Genomic DNA, 17,119 nt, shown 5'->3' on the forward strand with positions numbered 1-17,119 from the left:
GAGCCCGAGCCGCCGGCGGCAGTGAGGGGCGAGGGCGGTCAATGCAACTGGAGGGGGGCAGTGCAGATCCCTGGCGTGCGTGGCCACAGCCGCCCACCGGGTGGGGTGCGGGGCTGAGCAGCACAGATAGCCAGCCCTGGCCTCTGGAGGTGCAACGCACCGAGGTGCTTCGGCAGCTTCGGGCGGAGGTGCAGAGGGGGGCGCAGTCTCCAGCCTGGACGCGCTGAAGACACCGCGCGCATGCGCTCGCCTCCGCCTCTGTAGCTTTCACCACCCGGCTGCCGGAAGGTGTGCTCACTGCGCATGTGCAGTGGTAGAAAGGGCGGCCGGCCTTTCCCTTAGTTGACATGGCAGTTACGGCGTTTTGCCAGAATTTGGGGCCAGACATCCCGTAGAATTAAAAGAACTGGAGATACACTTTCTGAGTGCTTTTTTGTTTGTTTGTTTTCCTTTATTGTTTTAGTTCGATAAACGTTAGGCTACCATCCACATTCGAATATATACAACGTTCGATCGCTGTCTGACAGGGTAAAGGTAGCCCTTTGACACTCACGGGAAATGTCGCTTGATGGGGGGCAAAGGTGACATTTAATACACGAAGGTTCCTGTCTTAAATTCTCTTTAAAGAGTCGTCCCATTAAAAAATATAAGGCGAGAAAAACTCTATTAAGCTTTAACTTAATTATTGGCCCCCGCCCCCTAACTTAAAGGGAAACCTAAAAAATCACCCCGTGGAACCTTGGTTCAATCTACAGTCCCTTATCCGCCCCATTCTTTGCGCATGCGGTAGAAGACCTTGTTCATTGGTTAATAGAGTGGAAACTGCTGAGCACTATGATTAGTCGGTGGGAAATTCCACCACGTTGTGATTGGTCCGCAGGAACGTCTTGGAGCGCGCGCGGGAGCGAGCTTTGAAAGTTGACCACCGTGGTGGCTAGCCGGTTCTTGGGAGATAATGGTGGCGCTGCCGGGCCTTGGGAGTGGCCTGCAGCCCTGGTGCCCGTTGGATCTCAGCCCTGGTGAGAAAACGAGGCCGTGAGTCTCGGGGAGGCCGAACTGTGGTGCTTTGCCACCGCGGTGCTCCTCTGCCCGGGCTTGGGGTGGGGGTGGGGCCCTCCTCTTGGCAGACTCTGGGATCTCCAGGTCTGTGCACTCTAGGGCATTGGCGAGCCAGCTCTTGAATAGGGGCTCAACCTAGTAAAGGAACGAAAAAAGGGGGGGGGGGCTTATATTGTCTGGTTTTTTAGTTCTTTTGCATGTTTTCTCGGCCTTGCTTATTCTGCAAATCTTCACCGACAGCCTCATCCATTTTTGTGGTTTTACATAGCAAATCTATTTCTTCGTTCAGACTTACTTCCTGAAGTTCATGTTCGTTGGTTTAAATGGATGTCTCACAGGCACCTCAAACGTCACATGCGTGAAACTGGGATTCCTGAAGCCAGCTAATGGTAGCAGCCAATCCACAAACCTGGGAGTCATAACATTCTTCCTTCATCTTTCATGCTTACAACCACCGGTTGTCCTCCCCTCAGAGATGTCTCTCCTTGCTCCTTTTCCTGATGCTGCTGTCCATCAGCAAGCCCTTATTATGGGCAACCTATGCAATTGAATTATCCAAGCAGCTTTCTCATGCTAACTCTTCCAGCCCATTCCCCGCATCTCTTCTGGGGTCACTTTTGAAAACACCATCGTCACCCTGTCAGGTCTTTAAACCTTTAATGTTACCCTTCTATTTGTTAAATAAATACCAAATCTTTGGCATACCCTGTAAGAGCTTTCACCATTCACTGCAGTGTTCTTTTCTAAGAGCTTAACCTTTTGAGTCAAAATAATGGGTGGGATTGGTTCCATAGCTTACGATCTCTGTATCACTGGGCAAGACGCTTAACCTTGCGAAGCCTTAGTTTCCTTACATGTCAAATGAGGATTAAAATAATATCCACCTCACAGTTTTGTGAAGATTAATACCTGGCACATAGTAACTGCTGAATACTAATAATGACTCTCCCCCTTCACACGAAGACTGAGTGCTATAACTATTTTGTTCATTTTTAAACAGGTTATACTTTCTTTCTCTTAGTTCCCTCTGTCTGGGATGCATTTTTTTTGCATTTCTTTCCCTGGTAAACTCCCACATTTAGGTCCAATTGAAGCAGAATCATTCTTCCCACCTCTGTCATCCTTCCCACCTCTCCCATAATATTTTCTGTTATGCTGTGTAGTGTTTTACGTACCTGTTACTGTTTTAACACTGATCCATCGTAAAAATAATAATAGTCGCTATCATTTATTGAAAAAAAAATTTTTTTGAGAGAGAGAGTACAGGGAAGGGGTAGAGAGAGAGGGGCACAGAGGATCCAAAGCAGGTTTTGTGCTGACAGCAGTGAGCAGCCTGATGTACTCAGACTCACGAACTGTGAGATCATGACCTGAGTTGGACACTCAACTGACTGAGCCACCAAGGCTCCCCTGAATTTTTTTATTTCCTGACACCAGATCTTTTCTTTTTTCATTGAGACTTGGGTAGGTGTAATCCAGAAATGAAGTAAAAATACTGGTATATGTTTAAAAATATGCATATAAAATAAATGGGAGAATATATGAAAGAAAGAGACAGGAAAAGATAGAACGTTTTTAGGAAGAAGACCGTATTTGTTAGGAGAATGATTAGGAAAGAGTGAATGAATAATTAAATTGTGGTAAACCGTCAGTTGTTTCACATGCCCCTTTGTGCTTATATGCTTTATTTGGGTTTATTAACTTGATTGCAAGAGTTCACACAGGGACATCTGAGGCATTCTTTTATTAACCTGTCTCCAGAATGAACTTATGGGGTAGCCATATCATTAGTGTTTTGATGTGTCATTCCATAAGGCTGTCATATCTAAAATGTGTGTTCCTTCTTGATAATTTCAGAAGATGACCAATCTTTTAGCAGCTGTCAGTTCTGATTTAAAAAAGATGTTTTAACCTTTTCTGCTTTCGTTTAATTATGCTACACTTCTATTGTATAATTCTGGTGAATTATGACTAGTTCCTTTTTTGTTTTTGAACGTGCCTGGTGTCTAAAATGATTGGTGTTTTACTTGTGATAGAAAAACTATTGATTTCATTGCATTTTCCCACTAGAATGGGTGGACACAGTGTGGGAACTGGATTTTACAGAGACCGAACCTTTGGATCCCAGCATAGAAGCAGAAATCATAGAGTCTGGATTGAATGCATTTATAAAACTATATGAAAGTGTTTTTCCCTTTGCTACTGAAGAACATGGATCTACAGAGGTAAAAAAAAAAAAAAAAAAAAAATCGAACCAGCCATCTTTAGGTGTTAGAAGTGGAAGATGAAAGTCTAATCTAATCTGAAGCTTAGCCTTTTTAGTATACAGTTCATAAGGAGTATGGTAAGAATAGCATAAAGAATGTGGTTCATCTGTTAGAAAATCCTAGTAGCTAATAGCTAAGTCAAGTGGGGAAATTCAGATTTAGGCTTTGAAATGCGAGATTCTGTTAGGAAATTCTTAGAGAGATGTAATGGGTCACTGGAAATGTGAATTGGAAGACTAGGAAAGAAGTGAAGATTTAATAAAATAGATAGAGTCCTCTCAATTCTGAGTCAAGGTGATGGATGAAGTGCAACAATGCATGAGGTCAGGGAGGAAGAGAAGAGGACAGGACAAGTTTAAAAAAGCTGGTTGAGGGTGACCTATAGGTGCACAGTCAGAGTGTGGGGAGTGTTGATATGAAGACCAGGAAGTGGCCAGGTACCACGTGCTGCAGAGGTCATGGGCAGGCACAGTCACCCCTCAGAGGTGATTGGATCATCCTTGGTGACCTGTAAGGTCACAGTTACAGGGAAGTGGGGTGGAGCTGAAGTGGCATTAGGAATGAGGAGGTAACTACTATAAAGGTAGGAGGTGATTTCTTCCAGAAGTTTCATGGTGAAAGAATGCAGAGTACTGACAGGATTTTAAATGGGCTCTTCTGTAAAAGTGGCACATGCTAACTAGTGTAGCTAAGCCAAGGCATTACTTGCCATTTTCCCTGTCTTCAGGGGAACAGCAAGTATAGGGTCTGATTGCTTGAACTTCCGTGGGCCTGTGGTTTTTTCAAGGTACTCTAGGATAAATCATTTAGTTCCCTGCTGTTTGGTTTATAGAAATAACCCGTTTCCTTATCATGTGTTTAATTGGCAAAACATGGAACCACGATACAATTAATAAAATAGTGGTTTATAGTCTAGGGTATATTTCCTTTCTCACCTTGGCTACTTATGAAATCTGCTGAGGGAGAAACTTTCAGGTATTTCTTTTCCTGTTCCCATTGCCCATAGAGATTTACATTTAAGTAAACGGCTCTAATTTCTTCATTTAGTAATTAGAGCGATAAATGATTTTGAGTACATTTAATATAGCTGGATGGGTAACTTCTTTGAGTAAACACAAATATAGGGTGTCCTAAAGGTCTTACTATAGTTTTTGGCTATGATAATTTCAGAAATATATATGCTTCAAACCTATCCCCAAATTGTTTTGATATCTAATTATTTAAATTTCTTATATACTTATTTATTTTTATAATTTTGAATACTACATTTTAATTTTTTTTCAATCCCTTAGAAGATAGCAAACGTTTAGAATTAGGAGCCAGGTTGGTCTTTTTTTTTTTTTTTTAAAATAAGGTACTAAATACTTGCAAAAATTAAATAATAGGAGATTTTCCAATTTCTCTAATTATTGGCTTTTATGTTTCTCCCTCCCCACAGAGCATATGGGCCTTCTTCATTGAAAACAGTATTTCTCACAGGGCACTGGTGGCATTGTTCTATCACTTTGTTCAAACAGTCCATAAGAAAAGTGTCAGTGTGCAATATCGACAGTATGGCCTTCATGCTGCTGGGCTTTATTTTCTGCTGCTGGAAGTACCAGGTATGTAGATATTTGATCATAAGATAAATATATTTTTGTTTTAAATTTCTACATTGTTTTGAACTCTTGTATTTCTTTTTCTCACTTATAAAATGAGGCAGGGGCAACCCATCTTATAGAGTCGTTCTAAAAATTAAATACAATGAGTCTGTGAAAAACATGGCTTGTTATAGGTGTTCAAGAAATGTGTTTCCTTTGTTTCTTTAAATTTTTTTTTTTTAGTGTTTATTTATTTTTGAGAGAGACAAAGACAGAATGCAAGTGGGTTAGGGGCAGAGAGAGAGGGAGACACAGAAACAGAAGCAGGCTCCAGGCTCTGAGCTGTCAGCAAAGAGCCTGACGTGGGGCTCGAACTCACGAGCTGTGAGATCATGACCTGAGCCGAAGTCAGACACTCAACCGACTGAGCCACCCAGGCGCCCCAAGCCTCGTTTCTTTAAGTGTGTTTGTTTTGTAATATGCTGTGTCTATAACCTAATACGATTAATATCAGAGGGATAAGGCTGAAGGGGTTTGTTTCCAAGCTATAAGAGCTCCATTTCCACCCACCACCATCTAGTATAAAAACCTGATACCACCCACTCATCTCCTGACTCCCCGTCCAGACTGAGAAAGACTGCTGGAGAGTCATTGTGTTATATATATATCTCTCTCCTATGCAGATATGGAAAAATAGGTTAAAACCATTCTAATAAAGAAAACATGAGAATAGCTAGTAATGCTTGATGAAGGAAAGCACAGGAAAGGAGTCTATTTATGAGCACTGTTCTACTTCCCTTATTGTCAGAGCGCTCAGGTGGCTGTTCCTCCTGTGCGCAATAAAGGAGTCCCTTCTACACACCCCAAACCTAAGGTAAGAGAGGCTGGAACAGAGGGAGATGTGGCTGGAGAACCTAAAGTTCATATAGACAAGAAAATCACAAGATTAGTCAGCATTTATGCTGCTTGTCATAGTTTACACAAGTTCATTTGTAATGAATGTTAAGGATTTATTCCATGTGATTGGGAATTGGTAAAAAGACATATAAAGCCTTGAACATTAATTTATATTATTGTTAAAGCTCCCAATCATGACTTTTGAAATAAGTTCCTAAAGACTTTAGTTGCTAAGCAATATCTCAGTTGGAACTGAGTTGTCTCACAGAAGAGTGGTGATTTTAGGAACCCAGTTTTACTCTTCTCTTCCCTTGCTAGATGCAGATCCTTCTGATTAAGGTTGAGATTTATGCCAAAGCAAAGAGTGTTGTTCATTATTGGCTACTTGCATCTTTCCAGAGAGTGTTTTTGCTAATTACCTTCTGTTTTTAAATGTTTCCAGATTATGGTTGGGATGCTGTTGATACTTAATTTTTAATCATAGTGTGTTCTTTTTCAAGATGTTTTGGTTATTCTGGGTCCCTTTTATTTCCATGTGAATTGTAGGAGTTACATGTCAATTTCTGCCCAAAAAAAGGTTTCTACGATTTTGATAGTTACTGCACTGAATTTATAGATCAATTTGGGGAGTATTGCCATCTTAACAACATTACGTCTTCTGATCCATGAACACAGGATGTCTTTCCATTTAGGTCTTCTCTAATTTGTTTCAATGACATTTTATACTTATCAACGTACACTTACTTGGTTAAACTTATACCTAAGTATTTTATTCTTTCCCGTGCTATTGTAGATGAAATTGTTTTCTCAATTTCATTTTCAGATTGTTTACTGGTAGTGTGTAGAAGTACAATTTATCTACTTATTTATTATTTAAGTATAGTCAATATACAATGTTATGTTAATTTCATGTGTACAATATAGTGTTTGGATAAGTCTGTATGAAAAGTCTACCTTATGCTATGCTCACCATAAGTGAGGCTATCATCTGTCACCACTCAATGGTGTCACAATACCATTGAGTATATTCCCTGTGCTGTGCATTTTATCCCCATAACTTACTCATTCTGTAACTGGAAGCCTGTACCTTCCACTTCCCCTCACCCATTTTGCCCATCTCCCAACCCCTCTCCCCTTTACCAACTACCAGTTTGTTTTCTGTGTTTATGGGTTGTTTCAGCTTTTTTTGTTTGTTTTGTGTTTAGTTTTCACTTATATGTGAAATCATACGATATTTGTCTGACATTTCTTTTTTATTTTTTTGTTTTTAACATTTATTGATTTTTGAGAGACAGAGACAGTGTGAGCAGGGAAGGGCAGAGAGAGAGGGAGACACAGAATCTGAAGCAGGCTCCAGGCTCCAAGCTGTCAGCACAGAGCCCAACCCGGGTCTCAAACTCACAGACCACGAGTTCATGACCTAAGCCGAAGTCAGACACTTAACCCACTGAGCCACCCAGGCTCCCCGTTGTCTGACTTATTTCATGTAGCACATACCCTCTAGGTCCATGTGTGTTGTTGCAAAAGGCAAGATTTCATTCTTTTTTATAGCTGAGTAGTATTCCATTACTTCCATCTCACATCTTCTTTATCCATTCATCTATTGATGGAATCTTAGATTCCTTCCATGTCTTGACTATTGTAAATAATGCTGCAGTGAACATAGGGGTGCATTTATATTTTTGATTTAGTGTTTTTCTTTGGGTAGATACCCAGTAGTGGAATTACTGGATTGTAGGGTATGTCAATTTTTAATTTTATGAGGAACTTCTGTGCTATTTCCTTTCCATGGTGGCTGTACCAACATTACCACCAATAGTGCATGAGGATTCCTTTCTCTCCACATCCTCACCAACATTTGTCATTTCTTGTCTTTTTGATTTTAGTCATTCTGGCAGGTGTGAGGTTATATCTCATTGTGGTTTTAATTTGCATTTCCCTGATGATTAGTATTTTTGAACTTCTTTTCATGTGCCTGTTGGTTATTTGTATGTCCTTTTTGGAAAACTGTCTATTCAGGTCTTCTGCCTTTTTTAAATCAGAAAAGTACAGTTGATTTTTTTTTTTTATTTTTATTTTTTTAAATTTTTTTTTTTCAACGTTTTTTATTTATTTTTGGGACAGAGAGAGACAGAGCATGAACGGGGGAGGGGCAGAGAGAGAGGGAGACACAGGATCGGAAACAGGCTCCAGGCTCCCAGCCATCAGCCCAGAGCCTGACGCGGGGCTCGAACTCACAGACCGCGAGATCGTGACCTGGCTGAAGTCGGACGCTTAACTGACTGCGCCACCCAGGCGCCCCACAGTTGATTTTTTATTACTGATCTCATACCCTGCAACTTTGCTGAACTCATTTATTGTTACTAATAAGATTTTCTATATATAAGATCATGTTGCTTGTAAGTAGACATAATTTTACTTCTTTTCCAGTTTGGGTGCCTTTTATTTCTTTTTCTTCCCTAATTGGCCCTGGTTAGGTCCTCCAGTATAGTACTGAGCAGAAGTCAGGAGGTGGACATCTTGTCTTGTTCCTGATCTCAGAAGGAAAACTTTCAGTATTTTGTCCTTAAGTATATGATATTTGCTGTGATTGTTGTAAGAATCACCTTTATGAGATTGTTGTTCCTAGTTTGTTGAGTGTTTTATTATGAAAGGATATTAGATTTTATTATTTGCTTTTTTTGTATCTGTGGGATGGTCTTGTGGTTCTTTATTCCAATAATAGAATGTATTATGTTGATAGATTTTCATGTTAAACTAGTTTTGCATTTCCTTGATGATAGTGTATAACCTTTTTATGTGTTGTCAGATTTTGTTAGCTAATATTTTATTGAAGATTTTGCATCTGTATTCATAAGGGACATTCTTTTTTTGATATGCCTTTGTCTGGCCTGGGTTTCAGGATACCAGTCTCATAGAATGAGTTGGGTAGTGTTCTTGCCTTTTTTATATTTTGGAGGTATGTGAAGAACTGGTTGTTCTTCTGCCTTAAATTTTTGGTAGAATTCAATAATGAAGTCATGTAGGCATGCAGTTTGCTTGGAAAGATTTTTGTTTGCAGAATCTGTAGTGATATGTCTTCTTTCATGTCTGATTGATAATTTGTATTCCTTTTGTTGTTGTTTTCATCCCTGTAGATAGAGGTTTATTAATTGCATTGATCATTTCAAAGAACCACTTTTGATGTTATTGATTATACTCTATTCTTTGTCCATTTCTTATTTCAGTGATTTTGGTCTTTTATTGCCTTCCATCTTACTTTGGTTTAATTTGCTTTTATTCTGATTTCATAAGGTGGTTGCTTAGATCTTTGTTCTCACTTACTTCTCTTATCTGGCAAATTTCCCTATGTACAGCTTTATCTGCACCCTGCAAATTCTGATGATTTGTTTTCATTATCATTGAAGCGAAAGCAGTTTTCTGATTTTTCTTGTGATTTCTCCTTACACCTCTGAGTTATTTAATAGTGTATCCAATTTCCAAATATTTGAGGACTATCCTGAAATGTTATTACAGGGCTTAGGGGTACTGACCTCTCGCGCAGTCAAAAATCCCTGTGTAACTCTTGACTCCCCATAACTTAACTAATAGCTTACTGTTGACCAGAAGTCTTACCAATAACATAAACAGTCAATTAACACATATTATTGTGTATTTATTTTATACTGTTTTCTTACAGTAAGCTAGAGAAAAGAAAATGTTATTAAGAAAATCATAAAGAAAACACATTACAGTACTATACTGTATCGGTACCATAAGTTTGCATTCTTTCTTTACAAGATGAATTGTCTTGCTGTGAGTACCTATATCAGTGTTGTCTTATGGGATACAAAACACTTTAGGTGTTATAGGTATTATTAACATTAGACAAAAAAATAAAAAGATAACATGAAAAAGGAATTCATATTTATTTATAGGTATAACGATTCATGCATTGATAAGCAGCAAAATGATTGCTTTATGGTAGTGTAGTATAAGATTAGTTCATGGGAGCCTAGGCTATACACTAATGAATGAATCATTATGAAGTTTTTATGGCATACAGTATTACAGCTGTATTCATAATGCTGCATTGGAAACATTGTTACATTAAAAAAAAAAAACACCTGTGATGATAGGCTGATACACAGTTTCTTCAGTTACCAGAGAAAAAGAGATACTATATGGTAATGTAACTCTTTGAAAGTAAAGTTCTTTTTTTTTTTTTTTTTTAAGTTTATTTATTTTGAGAGAGAGAGTGAGAGAGCACATGGGGGACCAGGGGGAGGGACGGAGAGAGAGAGAACAAATCCCAAGCAGGCTCTGCACCGACAGTGTGTTAGCCCAATGTAGGACTCAAACTCACGAACCATGAGATCATGACACGAGCTGAGATCAAAAGTTGGATGCTTAACCAACTGAGTCACCTAGGCTCCCCTGAAACTAAAGTTCTTTTTAAAGTTTATTTATTTTGAGAGAGAGCGAGAGAGCAGGAGAGGGGCAGGGAGAGAGGGAGAGAGAGAATCCCAAGCAGGCCCTGCACTGTCAGTGTGGAGCTTGACATGGGGCTGAAACTCCCAAACCATGAGATCATGACCTGAACCAAAATCAAGAGTTGGATGCTGAACCAACTGAGCCACCCAGGTGCCCCTAAAGTTCTAAAACAGTAAGAAAATTAACATATTGTTAATTTTATGTTAAATATTACTCACCTTATGCCTATGTAAGAATAGGCTGTCCACTTCTACTCAAATCTTGCACATGGTGTCCTACACCGTGAATACTTAGGTAATGATGATGAGAACACAGAAACACCTTGTATAGTTCTTGCTATACACTTATTAGATGTTCACACGAAGATAACACATGCACAGCAGATAAGATCACTGACTGTACAGCATGATGATTATTTGTTATTCATTAAGTGGAAGTGGACCATCAGAAAGGTCTTCATCGTCGTCTTCATGTTGAGTAGGCTGAGGAGGAGGAGGAGAACGAGCTGGGGTTGGTCTTGCTCTCTCAGAGGTGGAAAGAGAGGTACACACAGGGTCATTTCACAGAAAGACATTGTAATTTGTCTGAATTTCTGCTTTTTCATTTCTCTAAAAATGTTTCTGTATGGTACCAATCCTTTATCCATCATTTGTTGTAGTTTCAGTGCCCATATCATAGAAGAGTCCATGTAATAAAAGAAAGGAGTGAAAAGCAGTCTTAAATGATCAGAACCCTTCTGCTAGATTGTCTAACATCGATTTGTTTTCTGGCACTTTTTTTTTTTAATGTTTATTTATTTTGATAGAGACAACATGAGCAGAATAGAGGCAGAGAGAGAGAGAGAGGAAGAGACAGAATCCCAAGTAAGCTCTGCACTATTGGTGCAGAGCCTGAAGCAGGGCTTCATCCCACGAACCATGAGATCATGACCTGAGATGAAATCAAAAGTCAGACACCTAACTGACTGGAGCTACCCGGGCACCCCTGTTAGTGTCTTCTTTCTCATTGTCTGGCACTGATTCAGAGGCACATCATCTTCTGTTCATTCCTGTGGTGTTGGGCCTGTTAGCTCTTGAATTTCTCCAAGATCTATATCTTGAACCCCCCCCCCCCCCCCCGACACACACACATTTTTTTGCCATATCCACAGTCTCTTTCATGATTTCCTTGATTGGCTCTGTCATAAGTCCTGTGAAGTCATACACAAAATGTGGACACAGTTTTCTCCAGCAGGAATTTATTGTTTGGAGCTGGATGGCTTTCATGGCTTCTTCCATAACAACAGTGGCATCTTCAGTGGTGTAATCCTTCTAGACTTCGATGATGTGCCCTCTGTCAGGATTGTCTTCCATAGGGTTGACAGTCCTTTCCATGGAGTACCGTGTGTAATGAATCTTAAAAGTCTTTATGACTCCCTATCTAGAGATTGTATTAGAGATGTGTCTGGGGGCAAGTAGATCCCTGCCTTTTGTCTTGAACTCATGGGGTTCTGGGTGGCCAAGGGCTTTGTCCAGTATCAAAAGAACTTTAAAAGGCAGTCATTTATTGGCAGGGTACTTCCTGACTTCAGGGACAAAGCATCAATGGAACCAATCCAAAAAATGGGTTCTCATTATCTAGGCCTTCTTGTTTTACAACCAAAGGACTGTCAACTAATGTTTATCTTTTCCCTTCAACGCTCTAGGGTTAGCAGCTATATAGAAAAGTGCAGTCTTGATCATAAACCTGACTGCATTTGCACAAAACAGTAGAGCTAACCTATCCCTTCCTACCTTAAATCCTGGTGTTTGCTTCTCTCCCTCAACTAATAAATGTCCTTTGGGATGTTTTTCTCCAGAATCAGGCACTTTTGTCTGCATTAAAAACTTGTTCAGGCAGATGTCCTTTCTTCTCAGTGATTTTCTTAAAGGTGTCCGGGAACTTGTCTGCTTGCCTTTTGGTTGGTGGAAGCTGTTTCTCCTGTTATCATGACATTTTTTTAAGCCAAATCTCTTTCTAAAGTTATCAAACCATCCTTTGCTGACATTAAATTCTCTTACTTTAGATCCTTCACCTTCCTTTTGCTTTAAGTTGTCATATAATGACTTTGCTTTTTCTTGAATCATACAGGTATAGCTTTCTAATAACAATCCTACACCCACATAAAGCTGCACTTTCTTTTCTTTTCTTTTTTTTTTTAATGTTTATTTTGAGAAAGAGAGAGAGCACAAGCAGGGGGGGTGCGGAGAGGGAGAGAGACGGAGAATCCGAAGCAGGCTCTGTGCTGTCAGTGCAGGAGAGAGACAGAATCCGAAGTCAGGCTGCTCCTTGTAATGTCATGAATTCTCTTTGTTTCTTGTGAGCACTTCACTAGTGGCACTTCATATGGGCTCCATGGTGTTGTTCACAGTTTGCAGCACTGGACTAAACACAGTGAAAAATACTCAAAAACTGCAAGAGATCACTTTTTCCTGCAATACACAGTTTACTGTAGAGACAATCTGCTTATACTGAGATGATTAGCATCAAATGGTGTTAAGTGGGTACCCACAGTATTCAAGCTCATTGCAATATGAATGGGAGGTGGCTATAAAATTATGATAGTAGTACAGTAGCTGTATGCCATTATAACTTAACACTGCATTTTTATGTTTATATTTCTCTCAACCATGCATTCCACCACATACAGCCTGTAAGTGTTGTGTGTGTAAGTTTTGATAAACTTTAACTTTTATGATAGATTTGTGTGTATTTCATGGTAGTAAATTATAAAACAGACTAGTGTCTACATATATTCAATGCATAATGACATCCTTTTTTAAAAATTCTTTTTATTTTTGGGACACCTGGGTGACTTAATCGGTTAAGCATCCAGCTCTTGGTTTTGGCTCAGTTCATGTGTGATCACGTGGTTTCAAGAGTTTGGGGCCCGCGTCAGGCTCTGCACTGGCAGCGTGGAGCTTGCTTCGGATTGTCTCTCTCTCCCTCTCTCTCCCTCTCTCTCTGCCCTTCCCCCACTTGCACTCTCTGTCTTTCTCAAATACGTAAACTTAAAAAAAAAAAAAAAAAAGACAAATCTAACCCACTTTTATTCTTTATGAATAGGCAGTGTAGCCAATCAAGTATTCCACCAGGTGATGTTTGACAAATGTATTCAGATTCTAAAGAAGAGTTGGCCTCAGGAATCTAACTTGAATCGGAAAAGAAAGAAAGAACAGCCTAAGAACACTGAGGCTAATCCAAGAGGAAATAGGAAAAGAGGAAAGCCACCCAGGAAAGAAGATATTGAGGTAAGAAGTAAGTAGAATAATAAAATGTATCTGTACGAACACATGATTGTGATATAAGTGTTAACTTTATATTAAAATATGGTTTCAAGCATTGTGATTATAACCAAATGATCCTAAAGCATCATCAGGTTTCCAGTGTGACTTTAAGTTGCTTCTCAGGCTTCATTTACTGCTGAGAATATATATCTCTACCTTTTCATCTTTCCAGCCTCCCCATAATCTCTCCCCAGCCTTGTTCCCAGGTATGCTTGACAATATCTGAACATGTATATTTGCACATCATCTGTTGTCATCAGAGAGGATGGTTGAAGTATACTAAGGACTCATGTCCATAAGAGCATAATGGAATAACATTAATTCCAAATTCTTGTGTGCTGACTAGGTAGAGAAAACTTCCAAGAAACATAAGAATTCCCATTGACACAAAAACGCAGAGCTCAAAACTACTGTACAGTCATCTGGTCCAATGATTTACTGTTCTGGCTGTGGAAACAGAGCAGTTAAGGGACCCGATCAGGGTCCCATAACCTCAGAAGCTCAGCAACCACCTGGAGTTTAACAGACTTGATCTGAGTACATTGAAAACCATTGGACAAAGTGTTAGGCATTACTATGCAGTCACCTATATACTGCTTTATAATCTAGGTGGATGAACTAGAAGAACAGGAAGATGAGGAAAGTATTTGCTTTTCTGCCCGAGACCTTTGTCAAATTCGAAATGCCATCTTTCACCTGTTGAAGAATTTTTTACGGCTTCTGTCCAAGTTTTCCCTGAAAGAAAAGCCACAGTGTATACAGAATTGTATAGAAGTAAGTGAGAATTCCAAAAATCCTTGGGGCAACCTCAGAAGGGCAGAGATGATGGCTAATACTTAATGAATAGGAATAATCAGGCCTCTTCTTTGTTCTATTTTCTAGGTCTTTGTTGCATTAACTAATTTTGAACCAGTTCTTCATGAATTTCATGTTACACAGGCCAGGTGAGGCTCTCATTCTTCCAATGCTGAAATTTAAATGTAATGTAATAAATTTTGATCTCACAGAAGTATAAATGCTATTTTATCCTAATTGGCACATAGGTAGAGTTTATTCATTTGGATGTGGTTGATTATAGGGTTAGTGAATATTCCAAATAAAATCATATCCGTTAACTAATCTTCTGTCTTTTTCTTTAGAAGCCTTAACCAAGCAAAGTACATACCAGAACTGGCCTATCATGGATTGTATTTGCTATGCTCCCCAATTCATGGAGAGGGAGATAAGGTAAAGGAGACAAGGACTTAATTTAGTTCCTAGTTGAATTGAAAGAATCTGAATCATAATGGAAAACCATTGGCAGCATTTGATGTGATGCCATTTTAACTAGGTCATTTTCGCGACTCTGTATCATGTGTAGCATAAAAAGCATCACCACTTCTATTTGCTGCCTATTCTTCATAACCAAACTGATATTCAAATACTTGGAGGCCATGGCAAATTATTGTTAGGTTTCATACATAAAAAATGGTTCCAGTGTAGATTAGGTAGGAAGAACACTGAACAGGGTGTTATATTTAGAGAAATAGTTACCAGGTTGTTCTGAAAAGACTAGACAGTCATGGAATTTTCAAGTTTTCCTTGGCAATGCTTGGCAAGTTTCATGTGCACTTCAGTATTTCTAAAATGTTTATATCATTTTAGTTGAGAATTCTACAGAAATATTACTAGTTATCATTCCTGGTTAGTATTCATATGTGGATTTTGCCCTTTGAGCTGCCTTATCAGTATCACTATCTAAACATTGGAGTCAAGGATGTTTTAGCATTATGGTGTTAATACACTTGTATATCATTAATAAAACAAGATCATGCCAAAAATGTGATAGACTGAAGTCATATGACTTTTGGTGGCTGTGCTACACATAATTTCTAGGACGAGTTACATGGTGGTTAATAAGAAGGTTTGAGGCTCTCGGGCCAGGTTTTGTACACCTGTGTTTCAATTCTGGCTCCACCCTGTCTAGCTGTGTATTCTTGTATGAGGTACTCAGCCTTTCCAAAGCCTCAATCTTCTTAGGTGTGTCAGGAGGAGTAAATGAAAGAATGCCCTTCAGATGCGGAACATAATGCTTGTTGTTTAGAAAATGTGCTATATTTTATCATTTATTATACCGTTATCATTTCTGTGTTTAAAGTATGGCTGTGTTAGAACTCACATGAATGTTTTCAATTTCCATGCTCTTGATAAAATTGGAAAGATTAGCTGGATTGGGAAATTTATGCCTTTAGGTCCACAGTGCCTCTAAAGATGTAGGATTTTTTTAATTGTGAAAGTATTGACTTGATGTTAGACAATGTCGGGTTCAGCCAGACTTTTAATCACTTGACTTTGGGCAGTTCACCTTTGGAATCTCTTTTATTAGGTGTAAAGTGGAAATAATAATACATATGAAGTAGGAATGCCTTGCTTACCTCCTGCAGTTTTTGTGAGGTTTAAGATCAAATATAGTAAAATCTAGTAATACATATGAACTTAACACAATGCCTGCCACATATTTGGTTTTCAGTACATGTTTTATTTACAGAATGAATGAATTGGTTAGGTGAGTAAATTATATGAGAAATGTTGGAAGGTGCAGTGTAAACTTCAGGAAAATTCAAGTGTAAAGTATTCTTGTTTCTGTAAGAGATTCTGTGAGAGATTATCAATAGCATTTTTTTGCCGTTTAGAAGTGACAATTAATTCTCTATTTGCCCTAATTTCAGGGCTGCAGTTTGAGAGGGTGAGGAGAGAAACTAAATGATACTCCTGTCATTATCTATAAGCAGTGTTTTCATACTGTTTTCATCATGTGTTGATTGAATACTTGGTAATTATCCAAGAAACATTTCCAGTGGTCACCCAAAAGCTGTGTTAATCTGACTTATCTTCTTGGAATGGTTTACTGTGGTCTGCATGTCTATCTTTGAGGCCCTTGAATTCTCAGTCATGCCTTAAATAGAATTTTCTTCTCTTCCAGGTTATAGGTTGTGTTTTCCATCAAATGCTAAATGTGATATTAATGGTAGAAGCAGGCGAAGGAGCCCATCGTGCTCCCCTTACTGTTACATCACCAGTGATCAACAGTAGAAACCAGGCAGTGCAGTTCATCAGGTGAAGCACACACAGCTTGGCATTTTACTCTCTTTATCACTCTCCCTTAAGTCTTCTGGGCCCTGTATTACCGAGGTTACTGACACCTATGGAAACTAACAGATTTCTGTCCTGTTGTGGTTTTGGGATCAAAGTAAAGTACCTCAGAGCTCCTGTGGTTCATGTGGTCTGGGTCACTGTTGGTAGCCTTTGCACTGGGGCTTTGTTGAGGGATACAGAATCTAATTCATGGGCTAGCACCAGCCTCCAGCTTGATTCCCACCAGCCTGTAAGGCCAGGCACTGAGCAATGACAGTTACTTCTTTTATGTTTGTTTTTTTTTTTTTTTTTTTAATTTTTTTTTTCAACGTTTTTTATTTTTTATTTTTGGGACAGAGAGAGACAGAGCATGAACAGGGGAGGGGCAGAGAGAGAGGGAGACACAGAATCGGAAACAGGCTCC

The 17,119-nt window shown here is 39.2% G+C and overlaps 1 protein-coding gene across 1 annotated transcript; it reads left to right on the forward strand.

Moving 5' to 3' along the window:
• Positions 1 to 855: 855 nt before the first annotated feature.
• LOC125917570 (condensin-2 complex subunit D3-like) lies at positions 856 to 16,696 on the forward strand. The gene is made up of 8 exons (XM_049623739.1): positions 856 to 1,019; positions 3,130 to 3,284; positions 4,765 to 4,927; positions 13,361 to 13,545; positions 14,191 to 14,355; positions 14,464 to 14,525; positions 14,721 to 14,808; positions 16,544 to 16,696. Exons 1-8 carry the CDS (start codon positions 956 to 958, stop codon positions 16,679 to 16,681), a joined length of 1,020 nt encoding a protein of 339 aa, XP_049479696.1. The 5' UTR covers positions 856 to 955; the 3' UTR covers positions 16,682 to 16,696.
• Positions 16,697 to 17,119: the final 423 nt, after the last annotated feature.

Source organism: Panthera uncia, unplaced genomic scaffold (assembly GCF_023721935.1).
Source record: "Panthera uncia isolate 11264 unplaced genomic scaffold, Puncia_PCG_1.0 HiC_scaffold_2023, whole genome shotgun sequence".
NCBI classification, from domain to species: Eukaryota; Metazoa; Chordata; class Mammalia; order Carnivora; family Felidae; genus Panthera; species Panthera uncia.